This window comes from Homarus americanus, unplaced genomic scaffold, assembly GCF_018991925.1.
Source record: "Homarus americanus isolate GMGI-L3 unplaced genomic scaffold, GMGI_Hamer_2.0 scaffold16119, whole genome shotgun sequence".
Taxonomy (NCBI): domain Eukaryota; kingdom Metazoa; phylum Arthropoda; class Malacostraca; order Decapoda; family Nephropidae; genus Homarus; species Homarus americanus.
In genome coordinates this window covers 182,501-202,666 of record NW_024735145.1, presented here as the reverse complement: position 1 = coordinate 202,666, position 20,166 = coordinate 182,501, and the positions used below count along the sequence as shown (strand labels likewise).

At 39.4% G+C, this 20,166-nt stretch overlaps 1 protein-coding gene across 1 annotated transcript; it reads right to left on the bottom strand.

The window, feature by feature from the left end:
* Positions 1-1,237: 1,237 nt before the first annotated feature.
* LOC121870797 (peptidyl-alpha-hydroxyglycine alpha-amidating lyase 2-like) lies at positions 1,238-8,907 on the bottom strand. Its single transcript, XM_042372760.1, has 7 exons — positions 8,533-8,907; positions 7,386-7,525; positions 6,735-6,927; positions 6,260-6,458; positions 5,757-5,960; positions 5,494-5,600; positions 1,238-5,318 (listed from the first exon to the last, which is right to left on the bottom strand). Exons 1-7 carry the CDS (start codon positions 8,668-8,670, stop codon positions 5,202-5,204), a joined length of 1,098 nt encoding a protein of 365 aa, XP_042228694.1. The 5' UTR covers positions 8,671-8,907; the 3' UTR covers positions 1,238-5,201.
* Between the last annotated feature and the right edge of the window lie 11,259 nt (positions 8,908-20,166).

Genomic DNA, 20,166 nt, shown 5'->3' with positions numbered 1-20,166 from the left:
ACAGTCAATGGATCATAGTGCCAAAGATGAACTATTAGCTTGTGATGGTGTGTGTGTGGGCGATCCTCACCACCACCACTAAGCTACCACTTAATGGCTAATTCCAAGGTGTTTGACTGATAGGTGTGTGTGTGGGGGGTGGCAGGTGTGGTTGTGTGGAACAGGTCAGGTGTGTTCAGGTGCTAACGTTTATCAGGTAAACACACATATAACGTCAATATGAACCCTGGTGAAGTAATTGTTCGTTTTTCTATTTTCTTAACGACAGTATAGTGAAAGGTTGCTTTACAGGTGACGTATTAAGGACACCGCGCTAATAGAACGGTTACTGAACCGTTTTTAATGACTGAAGTGCCGCCACTGTGTCTTCTTTAAAGCTCGTGTTACAGCAAGGAACTATGTGAATTTAGGTCGTTTTTAAGTGACAATGCAATTAACTTAAGAAGCATAGTTACCTTTTTAATTAAGTTATCGTTCAAAAAGAATCCATTTTCTTTTCTTTATTGTACTCAGAAAAAGAGACACTATTAGGGCACACTAAACTAAATTGTAAACCTCCATTTTTTCCTCTACTAGATGTGTGTCCACTTCGTCACTTTGCCACTTGACAGCTTACTGTTCGGTCAGATGGTCGTTATAGTAATAGATGCATAAGATACATTAAATAAAGTTATAACCGCTTCTTGTGGCGAGGCGACCCATGGGCAAAAAGACGTACTACCCTTGTGTAATTTATATATTTTTTATTTTGTTTTTGGACAGAAATGGGTCGCAGGTAAACGCCAAAACAAAGCCGTTTATATCACTAACCTACAATACCCGACTCCAGCCAAGGCTTTTTCATTCAAGTGTTCCAAATCCACCTCGCAATTCTAATCATTCACTTTGCTGTTTCCTTACACGTCTAGGCTATGAGTTTAGGTAGATATTTATTTATTGTACAAAATCGTCATCATACAAGTTAATGAGAGTTATTTATGGTTAAATTGTCTTAGTGTTTACTATTGTTTTCCAGTACTGTCTAGGTTCATTGGTAATTGTATACAGTACCTGCATTATATATATACATGCTGAACCAAATGTAAACTATATCAATTTACTTAATAAATTTCTAGGCATTGCTGGTATACAATGTACATGTGCAAGTAAACAAACTGTACCAATACATACATTAGGATGCTGGTAATATCCAATGGTATAACCTAACCTAACCATATTGGAGATTAAAACAACACCATTCATGATAGTTTTAATGATTATCTCTAAGGGGATACATCCCTCTTCACCAGGTACAGTACATCACCAGCTTGAAGCAAGAACTCCCGAGACAGTGACGAGTTCCCAACGTATTATTTATTATACAGATTTTATTTTGTTAGTTAATACAGTAATAATACATCTCTTTACACTCCTAAAAATGCGATACTCTGAAGGGATTAAAATCACATTGAATACTGTACTGGATGGTAAATATACCCACGGTAGCCTTCAGTTCAGTGTTGTTTACAAGATGAGGCATTTATTTCACTTGATTAATTTCACCTAACTGTAATACCAACACCAAAATAACTCTAGGGAAAATATTATCTACCCACAAGAGGTAGTACCCTGTTAGGTTAGTTTAGTTTATGTTAGGTTAGGTTAGATTATGTTAGGTTAGGTTAGATTATGTTAGGTTAGGTTAGATTATGTTAGGTTAGTTTAGTTTATGTTAGGTTAGGTTAGATTATGTTAGGTTAGGTTAGTGTATGTTAGGTTAGGTTAGATTATGTTAGGCTAGGTTAGATTTAAAGTTATCGATTATGTCTGGCAACCGAATCAAGTAGGGCCCCTAGACGTTACCACGACACAGTACACTGTTTACCTATATTGGAACATACTGCTCACTTAACCTAACCTAACCATTAACTCCGGGGCCGTCCTATGACTGAGGCAACATTACTTCTGGCGCCTCTATGACTTGCAACCATTTTTTTAAACGCTGAATTCTGAAACTAAACGCTTGGGCTATTCCGTGAGGTGAAAGCCCCATTCACTTTGACCTGCTGTCTCCATTATACTCCAGTACATATAGAACACACACAAAAAATATATATGTATAATTGTATATGTTTAATGCATATGGCTATAACACTACATAGTATTTCTTACTATATGATATGAACTTTGAAATGCTTAAAATTTAATATATTTTTAATAGTATCTCAGTTGATATAGGGTGAATATATATACGTAGGTAGATAATGAACTGACAATAGTTAGGTCTGTAGTGTAGATTCCAGTATATCCCCATTACATGATAGGATAACATGACCTGTCTCTACCGTGATAAAAAATATTATTGAATGTTTATTATGTCTTTATTTACTTGTGTGGTGGTAAATGATATTAAGAGAGAAGGTAGTGTTGGTGGTTAGGTTAGATTAGGTCAGGTTAAGTTAGGTTAGGGTCACTATGAGAAAACATATTAACATGATAAACTAAATGTCTTTACTGAAATGTTATGGCAATTCAATGTTCCTACATGGTGTCTGGCTGGTCAGCTCGCCCCCCCCCACACAAACCATTAACACTTTGGCCTCGTTCTAATGGGGCACCACTTTTATGGAGCTTAAGTCTTAATGGGCATCGATCACAGTGGGCCAGTTCTAAAAGTCTACTCTAAATGGACCCCAAGCCCGATGTTTAGGTTAGATATCTGGGGCCCATTAGAACTGGGACCCCATTTGATCTGTAACTCATTCATACAGACTCCACTAGCAGGTCCCCAGGTGTGTGTGTGTGTGTGTGTGTGTGGGTGTGTGTGTGTGTGTGGGTGTGTGTGTTCCAGCCACAACAAGACCTGCTACAACCTGACACTCCCCACTCATTATTTGCATAGTAGTCAATGAAACAGTTTGTCTGAATTGTTACATAAGGAATAGTTCAATCTTATGGACTCAGAATATAACAGATATTTAACACAATGATAAAGAAATGTTGTATATGTAAGATTAACACGGGAGAGTTTGTGTATATAATTATCACACAAGGTAGTAGATATATATTTTAACTAAGATTATATTATGTGATATAGTTGAATTAAGCTCCATACTTTGAGCAAACGTTTATTAATTATTGATATAGCATTAACTCCTAGCTTCCTCCTTATGTACACAATAACTATACTATACATATCCTCGTCTCAGATCAATAACATATAATTTATTTAATTCTAATATCATGTTTTTTTGTATTTTTGTGATGTTAAAGATTATCATAAATAATGGATTAAACTTACAGCATGATCCCTATATCGGGTTATAAAATATAGATCTGTTTGGTTAAATTAAAAGTTAATTTATGAGACGTGTTCAATCATGATCCTCGGTATACTGCCCACACCTCACCATAATGGATTACTTGGTCGCCTTCTTCCTTTACCTCCTACAAGAATATGTATCTGCCTATACACTATACCTACTTCACATCCCTATTAATTGTTTGCTAATAATACATGCGGACTTATCATTATTGTGCTAGTTTGTGGGTCAGTGTCCAGCCACCATTGTGTGTGGTAAACTTCCCACCTGGTGTCAGATGCCAAGATTCAAACGTGTAAATTCGGCATCCAGCACCAGCCGAGGTCACCTGTAAGGTCATGTAGGGTCATACGTGATAGATAAAGATGTAACAATCTATTACAGGCAGACCAGAATTTTCCCGAGATAGTGACCGTCCTAAAGAGAGTATCCACGACACTCATCTACAGAAGGAGGTGTTCTGGAGGGTGGCTGTAGAGGGAGAGGAGGTACCACACCACTCAGTGTACTACAACACCCTACGTGAACATGGGGGGGTGAAGGGCTTTACTACACCTCTCCTGTAGACAACTTAAGACAACCACGACTCTCTCAGTGAACGACGATGCCTCATTCTGCCACTTCTGTCACTCTTGAAACCTACACTTGAAGTAAATAAAAGGATCATATTTTACTCTGTCACCCTGACGTTCTCACCGACCTAACACAATGCCATCTTCATCACCCATGCCAAGACTATACATCAAGTAGCAATAGAGTATCGCCTTCCTTAAGTACACCAGTGATAAAGTAACAATATGTTCTCGTTTCAGCCACTCAGTCCCTGCCACCCAACCGTGTTCTCTAATCCACAGATGTTCTCCCTGGTTGTTCACCTTGGCACTGTTCACCTCTGCTTCATCACCGATCCACTATAATATAATAATACTCGGTACCTTGGGCTCATTTGTCATAATACTGATACTAAATACACCTGTTGTGGTCTTGGGTCTCAACTGGTCTTAGACGTCTCATGTTCCCTGACAGGCAACCTTCCTCACCCAACCCGGATTTAATGAGTCAATACGATAAATATATATATACTGTCAGTTATAGCTTATGTAATATTATAAGTTAGTTCTATATATAATCTTATACTTGTAAATATAATACCCTGACCAGGAGGCCTTCGCGTTAGGTATGAGAGGAGGCCTCGTGATCACCGGGAAGCTGTCACAGTCTTCCCTCACCCCCCTACAGCAGCCCTTAACATACACACGTCCACCCTGCAACTCTGACGACATACGAGCTTTGTTTATTGTGCAGTGCAAAAAAAACGTAAACAAACTGCACGTAATAGTGAGTGATGTCAAGGCAGTAGGCGAAGAGACGTGTATATATAGAGCCTTGTGTTGCGGGTTCTTCAGCAAGAGGGGTTCTACTTTGCAGCAAGGATATTCTACACATCTAAACTGTGAGAGAAACTTGATATTCTCACTCTGATTATGCCGCCACCAGGGCTTCCTAAACCACTGATTATATAGGGGGAAAACCTTCATATACTGTGATAAACGTCTCCAAGTTCGTCTTCCACACATGGAGTACATCAATACCTGTGTTAATTAGTATACTTGGAGATAAATGGATAATTCACGTGTTTCTACCTGCCTCTCACAGCTCTGGCTAACGTTATGTGGCGATCATTACAAGTTGGGTCACGTAGTTATACAATACTGAAATTGGTCCTCAACTAACGGAGTTTTAAGTAATACAGAGAGAATCATAAACCAGGTCATCCTTCACTGTACGAAGAACTGCGTGTTGAGGAGGTTGTCGGAGGCAGTATAGTGGGTCTTGTCGCTGCTGCTGATGGTGATGGTAGAGTCACTCAATACCCAACACTAGTGCTTTCACAGCCTCTCACACCCCTGTTGCGTTATCCACGATGAACTTCCACACTTGATTTGGGTTGATGTCACCGACGTAAATAATCCGGCCATTCTGACTCACGGCGATGGAGTGAGGATTGTGGAAACCCTGAAGAGAATTGTCACACTCAGTAGGGTGGAAATAGGGAGAAATATTATACCTAACCTTAGCTGACTCCAGGTAGCATCAAGTTCGGAAGAGACTAATCATCACATAATCCGTAATATTAATAAAAACAAAAACACTTGACCTCTTACCATTTGAGGTCATACAGGAAACTTACTGTTATAGGTCCCCAGATATCGAGGAGGTCACCATTACTGAGGTCAGCTGTGAAACCTGTAGCACCGCCCTCCACATCACTGCCACTCACACCCACCAACCTACCACCTGGAGGAGGAAGCTCAGGTTAGTGCTTCGTCAGTAGTTAACACCTTCATTTGTGTATCCATTGATGTATACATAAAATGGTGGTCAAATGGCCCCTAGACCAATTATAACTTAATGTCTGAGGTATAAATAACATGGAGAGACATAACAACTAACTATGGATTGCAATATCAAAGACTCGGCCACGGTTAGGTCCCTGAAGGGTCATGAAGGGCTCGCCGAAGTTCTTGTCATTCAGGAGTCCCGCACTGATGCACACTACCCGATGGTTCTCCCGATCAGCCACACACAGCAGGTCACGGGACTCATCCAATGCCAGTCCATGGGGCACGAACAGGGACGATGGGCTGCCGTCGCTTCCTGTATCACCAACATTATCTATATATTACCAGTCTGTTTATATATTACCAGTCTGTCTATATAATACCAATCTATGTATTACCAGTCTATTGTATATATATTACCAATCTATGTATTACCAGTCTATATAATCTCAGTCTAATCCAACCCAACCTAACTTATTTATGATCGTGTAATACTGTACGAGTGAATAATACATAGCGGTATATTTAACACTTGTATCAGATAATCGTGAGGATGTGACGTGGATCTGATATATTGAACAGAAAATATTGGTTCATGTCGGTGTATAAACTGACCTTGGTGACCGAACTGATCTTTGAGTGTTCCGTCAGGAGAGAAGCGAAGGATGCGAGCGTTGCAGTAGCCGTCACCCACGAAGAAGTCCCCAGAGGAGGCTACAGCTACATTAGTGGGCTTACAAAGGTGCCTGTCGTCACTCCCTGGGACTTGAGCCTCGCCTAATGTCAGTTCTGGTTCCTCACTTTCAGGAGCGAACTGTAAAGGTGAGGTATTCTTAAGTGTATAGGTATATATATGAAGCAGAGTACATGTTTAATGACTTTATTTGTTACAGCACAGAAGCAAACAACCAACAAATATTTCTGCTGAACCAACAACACCATTGATCTTAATTTATCAAAATACTCCTTAATTATATACAAGTTCTTCCAGGTTTTTAAATATGGAGTTGACTTTCGATATTCTACCTCATAAAATGTCTAATAACAAGAGGCATTACCTACATTACCTGCCTGAAGAAGTATGCCTCACCTTAAACACCTGGTGGAGGCCTACATCAGTGAGCCAAGTGTTTCCCTTATCGTCGACGGTGATGCCATGAGGGAGGAGGAACCGACCGTGGCCCCAGGAGCGGATGACATCACCAGTGTCAGGTTCCAGCACCACCACCACATCCTCCTGCAGGGGCCCTCCTCCCTGGAAGTGGTTCGTCGCGTTGAATGTACTGAAACCCACCAGAGAGAATGAATTAATGTCCAGGTAACTTACTATACACCATCATTATCTCGTATGTAAACAGACTCACCAAATACAAATTAATTGATGTTTGTAAATAATAATTCACCCTTTTCAATTGATAATCTCGTATCAATAAAAACGTCATTTTCTATTACACGGCGTTTTCACGTTTAATGTACAGTTCTCTTCCACCAACCTTATCACCGATGACATCTTGACCTCCTGCATTATGTAGTAAATATTAGACATTATTATCTATGTTATCTCTAACTCACAAATAAAATTAATTTACTGTAAATTTGTAATATGAATGTAACCTGTCCTTATCGATAATTAATATAATCTCACGTTACAGAAATACAAACAAATGGGACCGACTTTTATTGACGTGAATACCTGGGCGATACCTGAGTAATACCTGGGTGATACCTGAGTGATACTTACTTGGAGTCCCAGATCCGTATGCTCCTGTGGAAGAAGACAGGTCGTCCCTCAGGATCGAAGGACACTCCTGACACCTGACCCAGGTTCACTTTGGGCTGCCAGCTTCGATCCTCTTGCAGACGGCTCGCTGGGATCACGCCCTGCAGGAGGTCAAGAGGTCATCGGTGATAAGGTTGGTGGAAGAGAACTGTACATTAAACGTGAAAACACAGCTAGAGACCATTATGTTGTGTAATAGAGACCACTATGGTGTGTACTAGAGACCCCAAGACCAGCTAAAGACCATCTGTATTGTCTTGACACACACACACACACACACACACACACAGTTCCCAAAATAATTTCAATTCTCAACCTTTAATGTTATCCCTTCAACATGTACCATTATAATATTTTTAATAAAGCACATTAAATAAATTCTACTCATCATCATATTCAAATATCAAGCCAACATAGTGATCGACTTGCATTCATTACTTGATTGTTTAATTATTTTACAAACGTCGAAATGTTCTATTCACAGAAGAAGATTTTACACGTATATAATTTCACTGAACTCTGAATATGGTGGTGTAGAGATAAGATTCACTTTGTAGACGAATACAGTGGAACTAAATATTTCTTGTTCCAATATATTCTGTCGTTCTCTACTGTACATTTGTCTTGCTCTTCTCTGAGGTGTAAATATCTAGTGACCCACCCACACCCACACCAGCTGTTGCGTCGTCATGAATGCAAATTACGTACAGGTGTTGGAAGTGGTAGCGATAGACCAAGTAAAATCGTCGAACAAGATTTGTATTTATTTTTCTCAATATATACACAGGTAGACCAGGCGTTCAAGGGCGAATTAAGGTGATTTAACCAATGTTGACTCTAGTAATAATTCAAAATACTTATTTCCATTTTGGTCAATATATATTTCTTATAAAAGATAAACATATGGTTAAATCAAGCATATAAGAATAGTAAAAAAAATCACTAAATTTGACCAAATCAACTCTCATCCTCGGTAAAAACATGTAATTTTGTACTGTATATTCCCAAGTGAAAGGTATTTTGTGAGGCATATATATTGTGCTGTACCTGTACTACATTTGCGACGCTTTGGTTCGTTATATCTGTCATTGTCACTGGATCAACTCACCTTCCCAGCTTCACGGTCACCCAGGAGGTTCTTCATCTGGAGGAGGAATCTGTCATCGAAATAATCGTAAGAGGGAAACCTACGAGCGTACAAACACGTGAAGCAACATATGGCAGCAGCCAGTCGTAACCAAAACATGGTTAGGTTCCCCTCACTGGGTTCACACACTTAAATTGCAAACTCTTCCTTCGTTATTTTTCCTTGGCGATGTAAATTCTAACTTCTTTAAGCACAGGTTATGTAAATGTTCCCTTAGTGTACGACAGGTTTCCAGATCTCAGATAGCAGCCGAAGGAAAGGAAGGCGTGCGGTCAGTGGATCCAGGTGTGGGTAGTGAATGAGAGAAGAGTCGAGCCATCGATCCTATAGTCGTGGCAACAACTACGTCAGCATCGAGATCAATAGGGCGCATGCGTTGACGTCTCATTTTTTCACTACAATAAAAACTTGGTCTCTCGTATATTCTGAAGAATTCGTCTCTTTAACTTGATATTTTAACAGTCAGGCTATAATTAAAAGGCTTACAACTTACCCATTGAAAATCATTGTTAGCGTGTGCTGTTAGACGTTACTAATATTATGCATTATTGAGTTCCAAGACGTCAGTGTATGACGCAGTAACCTCTTATTCCCTCGCTATATAAAAACCCAGGTTGATGACACGGGATATTTATAGCCTAGCAAACACCCACACTAGTTTTTTTATAACTGAGCCTAAATCTGCTCGAAATATTACATTTTCTATGATATTATTTTTACTATTTGTGTAAGTATTGGAGAGATCTGTTACAGACGATCAGATACAAAGGGTGAAGACTGGTTTTATCCCTCGCCGTCCAGAGACTAGTGTTATAATTTAGTTAACCTGTTGAACCTTAATTGCTTAATTTAATCAGCCTCACAAATAAACAAACACACTAGTACACAACACCACACGGCTATATTTTCAAGACGTTTAATTTAATGACTTAGCCTAATTTGCTCTAACATAACATTATAACATTAGAGGATCGTGTTAAGGACTGTCGAGGAAGAGATTGTCAGGGCTAACATGACTGAAAAAATGTACAGGGAAAAAAAAAGCTGTACGTGTTGACTTATATAACATGTTTACGTTGCAGAGGATAATTACATGTGTGTCTGGTTGACGTTCAGTTTATTTTTGCTCAAATTATTGGTTTAAACTAGGCTACTCATCCATCAGTGACTGAACATAAGAACATAAGAAAATAAGGAGTGCAATAGACCTGTTGGCCTGTGCATGGGTACTACATTTGCCTGTTTCCACAAGTCTGGCACAACTCCCGTGTCTAAAGATTTTGTAAATAAATTTACAAGGGGTCCGCTAATCTGTTCCTTACACTCTTTCAAAACTCGAGGGAAAAATTCATCCGGCCCTGGGGATTTTGTTTTCTTTAATTTATTTATCTTTTTAAGAACATCCTCAATTGGTTACACCTCCACCTAAAACACTTATGAAACACTGTGATACATTTAATGAACCCCCCCCCCTCATCCCCGCCCCCTCATGTGTACAGTAAATTAACAACTGTGGTTAATCTCACTCCACCAACAATTAATTTATTCTTGTATAGATACGATGATCGATATAACATTTTACCGAGAGTTAGAGAAATGTTGTGTGTTTAGTTATATGGAGTATTTTGTCAATCTTCAAGAATGGTGGTCGTGTCGGTTACATTGTGTTATGTATTGTACAGTGAGGTAAGGTAACAAGGTTCTCACAGGAGGAAAACTAAGTTACATAATTGGCACGCAGCCAGCATGTAAATTATGTAATAGCGTTTACATCTTAAAAATGACAATAACTTTTGTTCAACTGACGATGCTGAGACTTAAATTGTTCAATAAACTCTCCATTAAGTACATTGTTAACATGATTATCCGTAGAAGAAAACTTTTAATTGAGAAATATTAATTTTGGTGCAAAACATGATGTGGCAGTCGAATACACTATACATAACACAGGTACCAGCTACACCATATCACCCGCATTATTTCTACAGTACTCACACACGATAACACGTTGTTATTTATAGAGTTAATTGGTTATTTAAATGAATAGAATATGTCTAGTTTCACAGCTATATATTCCTAGGTGATCAAACAGACATTATTATGTGATAAGAATCAGAACAACACACCATATCGCTAATATAACATTATCCAACACGCGCGATAATGACAGTGCACTGATAATAGTAATTAGGTCTTTCGGAAAATGTAATTTGCTCGGAGATAATGACCTTAGTTGATCAGAGACGAGAGTGCGTGACGTGAGACAGACATCTCCACAGCTATAACACGGTCTAACACCTACCAATGGGTGGATATGGCAACAAGGAAGAGCATTATGTCTAATTGGCCACTGAGATAAGGGTAATTTGTCCATATTTGAGAGCAGTAGCGCGGCTCCCACCATCTACTGTCAGGTGGGTGAAGCTGTGAGTCACGTGACCTGGCAGCCGATGACGCCATATAAGACGTTTGTTATTGTTGTGCTTGTTGGTGGTGCTGCGGGCGACCACACTACCTTATTTACTGACTTTACTGCTCTTTCACACTACACCTGAGGGAGTCTTTAGCCTCTCACTGGCATCAGAATTCCAGCCGAGTCCAGAGAATAGCAAGGTAAGGCACCCCAGGCCGGGAATGTCTCTGTTAATGTAAGAGGAGGGGGGAGGATCTGGGAGGCATATATCGTGGTTATCATCTGGTTTAAAGCCCCATATTATACACTATATATGTGAAGAAGACATTATAGTTACACACGTATATAATTAATTCTTGCAGTTTACCCTTCTCCAATATTGACTGTAAACATGTAGTGAGCTAGACCAAACCTAAGTGGTGATATTATTTTCCTTTATATAGAAACGTTGTATTTTAATATACTGTATGTGATAGGCTGAAGGTTAGAGAAATTTATATTCTACTAATTTATATCGTTTACCAACACCTAGTATTGATTATAAACTTGGAGTTAGTTAAAATAAGCCTTAATCTGTTGAGGTTATGACCATATTTTTCTGGATATTTAAACCTCATGTTACAAACTAATATTAATTTGATTAAAGTAAGATATTAATTTTTATCCTAAGCTTTATAGTTTGTTCCCTTCTAACGCTGACTATGAGGGAGTTAACAGAAACAGATTTGGGGAGGTGGTGTGGTGGTACCTGTGTGGCATATTCCTGATTGGGAACGGGTCATGAGGATTGAGAAAGAGAGATATGTACAATAATCAGTAGTGGTATACAGTGTAAGTGTTATGTGACTTAAAAATTTGCTTCTTTTAAGTGGAAAATTGGCCGAGGTGTTTGTGTCTGATGTTTGGTAGTAATATTTAACGACAATGGTCCGGGTTATCCGGCCACCTAACGAAAAATATTTATAGAAGAATACTTATTTCTTACATCAAGACTAAAGCAAATTGGGTGGAGGAATGGCAGTTTTCTATTCAAGTTTTGTCCTGAGTTTGTCCCTAAAAATACACTGCTCTCACCCCTCCTGCAGTGTGATCAATGCCATGTTGCGTGTGTGACTGTTGATGAAAACATTGCACACCGACCAACTGACTGACCTCAGATGCTAAGTGATAGAAAGTTTCCAAGCCAGTGAATAGTGACATTCCTTTCGTCCTTCCTTGTCATACAAACTTACCTAACGGAACCTAACACTGTACGTAATACAAGAAATATGCAGTACTGTATATCCATCCAGGGATAGGTTGGTTGTTAAGGAGAGGGTCGCCACTTTATATCGTTAATTTTTTAGTAGGATTATTATGGATGTTAGAATTAATACATAGAGAACAAATATGGTGAGGTAACAAAGAAAAAGTGAAAAAAAATGTATTAAATTGCCTTTAGAATTGTGTAATCAGATTGAAGACCACTGATAATTGACACAGGTAGCTACTGTATTAAACTCGTCAGAATGCACCTTGAAGCTGTGAAGAAATAGGGAGTTATTGATGGATACGTTTTATAGTGGCTATTTGATGTTTATTTTATGCATTATGGTCCAGGTGTGCAATATTGTACCTGGATCTACTGTACGCTGTATCTGATTTATATTTCTAGTTCCTGTACTGTACGGTATTTTATATAGTTTTGTGGTGTGAAATACATGCGGATGTATTTAGAACACTACATTGAAATTTACAGTTAACATTTTATTTTTTTATTGGATTTTGGTAAAGCAAGTTGAATAATGAGGGAAATCTTTAACATGTTATTCATTTGCGCCTAATATTTCCTTGCGCTCACTTTCATTAGTACTGGAGTTAATACTGTATCTGGTTTGTGCAGTAGGATTGATTAGGTTAAATGGGTTAGATTTACAGTACAGTAGTAGGTTAATGGAAGAATAAATTTTATTAGGGATGAAAAGTCAAATACTGTCTGTGGAGTGAGATTTTTTTAAATCAATTGACTGCACTGGATGCCATAATCCAGTAATCCTAAATTGCTATGTTCATTTTCAAAATTAATCAGGGCAGTGAAAATTTAAATGACACGGTGATCAAACTTAGTATCAACATAACTAATCAGGGTAGATCAAGATGCATAGGTTATTGAGGATATATTACGTGTTATCGCCGCAACCGCCTTAGTTAAGGATGGAAAGGTGACGGGCAAGTTGGAGGGAATGATTGAAACCCGCCTTTTGACGCTCTCAATATTTATTGATGTGGTCAAAACCTGCTGAGATAAAGGCATTCATAATATTACATGGCGATCCATCTGATATATAATTAGTTAGTCTCGCACAATTTTATCTTAACTACATAAGATCATTAAACATAGTGACATAATACAAAGTTTGCAACTCTATTAATCTTGGTTATACCATATACAGTACAGTATGTTATTATTTTTTTACTTTATACGGTACTGTACTGTATTATAGTAGAGTATTCCTGCTGAGGTCATATATGGTTGTTGTAACAGTAAGTAAGTGGGAAAAAGAAGATAATGTACTGTACAGTATACTGTATAGAAAAGTAAGTTACCCCAGTTAGAAAATTAATTGTTTTCTTTAAAGTTCATGATTTTTAAATGCTACAGGGTCAGTGCTATCAGTGAAGGATGCACCAAGATTTTGAGATAAAGAAGATATGCCTCTGATTTTTTTTTTTTTTAGATATAACATGCATGCTGATTATACAGTACAGTACAGTAATTAGATAAACAATGCAGGTACATTAATATGAGTGAATCATGTGCCACAAGTGCTGCTTTTTTTACATTTATCCTCTTCACCACTGATTGGCTCTTTAGCCGCTTTGGCGATCGGTCACGTCTGTTATGCACTGTTGGTAAGTACTGGGCATGCACTGGATCCTGAATGTATCTGAACCTGCCCCAGTTCTTGTCAAGTCTGGTCTTGAAAGAGCTCACACTCGGTGCCATCACAACGCTCTCTGGCAGAATGTTCCAAGAGTTCACAACTCTCACTCTGAAAAAGTTACCCCTCACAGTTTTCTGGACTTGTGGCTTCTTCAACCTTGAGCTGTGACCCCTTGTGGGGCGAGTGTCCGCCAGCTCCAGGTAAGGGCACTCGACTGAGTACAGTCTCTCCTCGACTTACGACGGGGTTCCGTCCGGACAACCAGGTTGTAAGTTGAGAAGGCGAAAATAATACATAGAAATTCTAAAATGGGTGTCTCTTTTTCTTCTCAGCACCACGAGAATTCTCACTTTTACACTTGCCAGCCATTTCATAAGGAATTACAAAAAAAAAATTGTCAGTACACAGCGCGATCACTAACATCGGGACTCGAAAATACGTAATGTGAAGAATATTTTATACGACCATGGCTGTCGTTGAATATGTCGTAAGTTGACGAGAGAGTGTAGTGCCCTTTGAGATGCTTATATACCTCAATTAGGTCTCCCCTTGCCTGTCTGTAGTATAAGCTAGGCAAGTTCAGAGGGAAATGCATTAAAAATTTATTCTATGATTAGGTAACAGTTATATTGATTTAAATTATATTGTATTACCAACTAACATAGCGGTTATGAGATAATGTCTTAAATGAGTGCTTTTTATACAGTTAGTAGCAACAGTATATGTCTACAGTGTATTGTATTGTTTCACTCCACAATAGATCCATGCAGACTACAGTACTTTCATAACACCTTGATTATACTGTAGTACATTATATTTTACCTATACGAATACAGTACCTTTTATCTGTTGTAATTATTTTGGTTCTTTGCTTGTTTATACAGTAAAGTACTTTTTATTCAACTGTACTGATTTGTAATAATGCACGCAGTTTAGTTTAATAGTGAACACAAAATTAAATAATACAGAAAGTGTGTACTGTACTGTAATAATACATGCCCCTACAGTAGCCTATGATACCAATACAGTACAGTACAGAAGTTTACAGGTACAGGTACCCCACAAGAGTCCTGTCGCCTCTCCTGTCCACTGTGATTCACACTCATGAACCCGAAGCAATAGACAGTAATGCATTATTCTGTCCGTAAATGCTTCGGATTCACGAGTCTGAATATTGGGGTTCGTGGTTCATGAGAGGCGACAGGACTTTTGTGGAGGGACTACAGTATACAGTATAATATAAGTCAATATTAATAGAAAACAGATCAGGTAGTCTTTGCTTTGTTTTGGATGTGAAGGTCATATGTGATGCTGGGTTGTATGAGGTGATGGCGTATACCGCACAGGGGCCATGTTGTGGAAGGGGGAACAAAGGGCCTTGTGGACGGGGGAAACAAAGGGCCATGTTGTGGAAGGGGGAACAAATGGCCTTGTGGAAGGGGGAAACAAAGGGCCATGTTGTGGAAGGGGAAACAAAATGGCCTTTGGGGGGAAACAATGTAGAAGGGGAACAAATGGCCTTGTGGAAGGGGAGGCAATGGCTTTGTGGATGTTGTGGAAGGGGAACAAAGGGCCTGTGGATAAACAAGGGGGAAGGGGGGATGTTGTGGAAGGGAAACAAATGGCTGTGGAAGGGGGGGCCTGTGGAAGGGGGAAACAAAGGGCCATGTTGCTGGAAGGGGGAAACAAATGGCCTTTGTGGAAACAAAGGGCCAAGTGTTGTGGGAAGGGGAACAAATGGCCTTGTGGAAGGGGGGAAACAAGGGCATGTTGTGGAAGGGCAAATACAAGGGAAACAAGGGCCATGTTAAGGGGAAACAAATGGCCTTGTGGAAGGGGAAACAAAGGGCCATGTTGTGAAGAGGGGAAACAAATGGCCTTGTGGAAGGGGGAAACAAAGGGCCATGTTGTGGAAGGGGGAAACAAAGGGCCATGTTGTGGAAGGGGAAACAAAATGGCCTTGTGGAAGGGGAAACAAAGGGCGTTGTGAAGGGGAACAAATGGCCAGGAAGGGGAAACAAAGGGCCATGTTGTGGAAGGGGGAACAAAGGGCCTTGTGGACGGGGGAAACAAAGGGCCATGTTGTGGAAGGGGGAACAAATGGCCTTGTGGAAGGGGGAAACAAAGGGCCATGTTGTGGAAGGGGGAACAAAGGGCCTTGTGGAAGGGGGAAACAAAGGGCCATGTTGTGGAAGGGGGGGGGGAACACCATAGCAGAATACAAACTGTGTTAGTCTTAATTCAGACATCACGAATCATAGTGTTAAAAAGCTAAAGAAGTGTTGTGAAAAATAAATTATTAACTGGATGAAAATTAATGTATGAAGTGGGCGGGAATTAGTTTGAGATGTTTATAGAGATTGATCAGGGTAAGGATAAGTCTCTCTCTTTTTCTCACAATAATATAAAATACACTGTACACAAGAATGAATATTATTATTGAGTAAGTTAGCTTCCCTTATCTCACTTAACCTGGTGAAGAGAATGTTGCCACCACAACCCCGACCACCGGCACCATTTTCTGCCAGCTTGGTGCCAGAATAGCAATGCCTCCCAGATGTGGGTCACTCTCTGCTCTCCCGCACTTGACCAAGATGTGTTGTAGTGCTGTGCCTTGAGTTAGTGATGTGTCTGGCTAAGGATTATACTGTATATGATAGGATCGCGCGATTAGATGAGCTAAGCTTATTTCACTTGATTGATTAAACATCGTAATCTACCTTTGTGAAATTAGGTTAATATTTGGCTATTTAAGATTTTGGGGTAAATAATAATTAAAAAAATATTACACCGTTTAACTACGACTTGGTGTTTTTGTGTTGTTCCTAGCATGGCGAGGTAACTGTTCTCTTTGTCGAATAACATGATGTACTGTGTGTTGTGTCGGGAGAGTGGATTTTAAAAGCGGACATCAAGTGGTTAGAGGCGGTACAGTAATTGGGTTTCGTAATTATACATGTTTGCTCTATCGACCCCCCCCACCCCCCCCCCGCCACTTTTACTGTTGACGAGGCTTTCTGAAGTACTTGTGTTGACGTATTACTATTTTTATTATTATTATTAGTAGTAGTTTTTATTATTATTATTATTATTATTATTATTATTATTATTATTATTATTGGGGTGGTGATAGAATAACAGGCGTATGAGGGACGTTTTTGACTGAGTGAATATAATATTTATAAATGAGAAACAATATTGGTCGTGATGAATAGACTGCTTGGTGTTATGAGGAGGTTATCGCGTTTTATGAATAAATTAGCAAAAGTACTTCAGTATATAGCGTTTGGGACCAAGGCGATGTTTGCTTAAGGCTAGGAGGGCGTTGACCAGCCTTGAGACAGTTTAATGTATTAATATTAATTGCCATCACAACCTAACGCATTAATGTCTCCTTGAATCTGTCTAGTTTTTGTTTATACTTAACTATATGAGAAAAATACAGAATAAATTTAATTCCGTGGAAGTTATAATTTAATTTGTTAGGATTTGTAATTTTCGTGGACAGATGTTAAGTCTGATCTTTAAGTTAGTAAATAGAAACTTTCCTTGATATGTACCGTATGTTGTTAAATTTATCTGTTAGAATTTGTTAATCTAGCATAAAATGTAGTTAATTCTTAGGTAATTTAGTGTTATTACTGTCTTGTCTTTTGGGAAGCTTATAACAGTGGCTGGGAATTGTGTTCGCGGGCAGAGCCGGTAACTTTCTCCGCTGGCAGGTCGCCCCGTCAGAAGCCAGAAGTGAAAGTGTGTGTGTTGGCTCAGTGGTGACCTGAGCCTCGTGGTGTGGTCCTGGCTGTGTAACGTCATCACTCTTGCCCTTTATACTGCCACTGCCCCGTCCCTTGTGTGGAGGAGTGACACTGTTCTCGCCCTCCTTAGTGCCTCTGTACCGTCACTGTCCATCGCATAGGAACAGGCGTCCTTATACTGGCATGGCCTCTCTGTGCTATTGTTCTAGTTACTTTCCTTCTTGTCTGACACTGTCCTTCCCGTGTTGTCAGTGTCCGTTTCCTGTGGCATTGTTCTGGCACTCCCAGTATAGAGCTAGGATGTAGTTGTGGTGACCATGGGCGATAGCGTATGACGTCAAGAGCTGGGATTTCAGGCAGCGCTATCTGGTGGCCAGCGGCCGTCATTTTCCTCATTAGTGAACGCCACCCCGTGAAACTTAACGGTCAAAATTCGCTCATTTAATATCCTCAAAGGTAAATGATATGACAACACAATTAATTAGCTTTCATCGTTAATTAACTACCTTTAATGATAATTAGTAATTTAAAAGACAATTTCAATCAACTGTACCCATGCTAATGTTTTTATTCATCCAGTCCACAAATTAAATGGTCGGTAAAGATGATTAATGGTCACAAAATCCTGGCCTACTGCATGATGATGACGTCATGAGGCGGATGACGTCAGGGAGGTAATGACTACCGAGTTGCTGACGTCATTGATCGCTGTTGGTCCAGAAGGCTTTGAGTTTGGGAGTATGGATATGTATTGGAGGTCTCTCTCTCTCTCTCTCTCTCTCTCTCTCTCTCTCTCAAAATGATAATGAACGTAATATCTTTTCCTAGGTTGTTGCTGTTGCAGAGTTCCTTTCCATGTCATAAGAGTTCAAAGTAAGTGTTAAAAATAAGGATATATTTCGTATGTTTCTTTAAATCAATTTGTGAAATACAAAATTACCACATTTAAGTGATATGTCTGTGATAACAGGTAAGTACGTGATATTATATGGGTTTTACCAGATATCGGTTATCTTGGGTGTTATCGGTCATAATGTTAGTGTTATCTTGTTTACATACAACAACACCACCTCTCATTTGGGGGAAACTTACCTGATGTTGTAGATTTAATTCAGTTTATTATTTCTTGAGCTGTCTTGTACTCTACTGGTGTTCGCGTCTAAATGTTTGGGTTGTGGTTCTTTTAATAACATGAACCTATTGGATAGTTAAACCATTTAATAAAACACTAGATAATAAATACCAACTAAATAAACCAATTTTAACGATGACTTGATCCTATTTGGTTTAATTTAAGTTAGTTTTTGTTGATAATTGCTGTCTGTTTTTATACGTGGTCGAACTCCAGTATTCATGTTCGTAGTATCTGTTATAACATTGTATCTTTTGGAACGTTTTCTATGGTGTTAGACGCTCGGTCAAAAGCCCTCATAGAAAACGTAGACATTTTTGTGGGTGACTCAAGAAAAATTGCTGTGATTATTTGTGGGGTTTTTTTGGTGGTAAGGGGTTATTTCAGGGGTTGAAATGTGACAGTTTATTTATGAAATTTGTGATTGTATAATTGTGTGTGTGTGAAGAAGACGGCTATACACCCACCCACCCACACACACACACATACACATACACATACACACACACACACACACACACACACACACACATAGTCGGGTCAACTTCTAAAACGAAAACTTCGGATAATTGTGGACATAAGTCTTCGTTGTGCCGGAGAATTTAGAAGAAAGTTCCTCCCAAAACTGTCAGAGAAAAGGCGGGAAGACTTCATAGCAGAGATGGATAGGTTGACCTTGGTGAAAATGATCAAAAGGCATTTCCGGATTTTTTTTATAACCGATCAGTGGCGAAGAGGATCAAGTAGAGAGAAATGATGAACGTTACACAACACAGACACAGGAAAAAACATACATAACACAGACACAGCAAAAAAACGTACATGACTATAGCCTGTCACACGTTTCATTATCTTCTGGGTCTACATAGCGTCTACCCAAGCACTTTCTGTAGTTGATCGTACACCATCCTATATAGAAACTTGCTGGTTGAACGCACCGCACCACACCTGGGAGAAAAAAAATGATGAACGCTATGGTGGCGAGGGAGACGGGGAGAGGGGGTCCTCCCAGAGTACTGTACTGGGTTTGGTTAGGTTGGTGTTAGAGTGCGTTAGGTTTGGTTAGGTTGGTGTTAGAGTGCGTTAGGTTTGGTTAGGTTGGTGTTAGAGTGCGTTAGGTTGGTGTAGGTTAACGTTAAATTACGATAGATTAGTTTTAGATTAGTGTTAGATGCGTTAGGTTAGCATTATGTTACTGTCACGCAATGTTAAGTTAGGTTAAGTCACGCCAAGGTAAAGTTAGGTCACTCACGGTTACGTTGGGTCACGCAGGGTTCGTCGTAGGTTACGTCATGGTCAGGTCAGGTTAACGTAAGACTGGGTGAAGCGTCAAACTTGTTTGTGTAGGCGAGGAACATCGTGTCTCCGTGA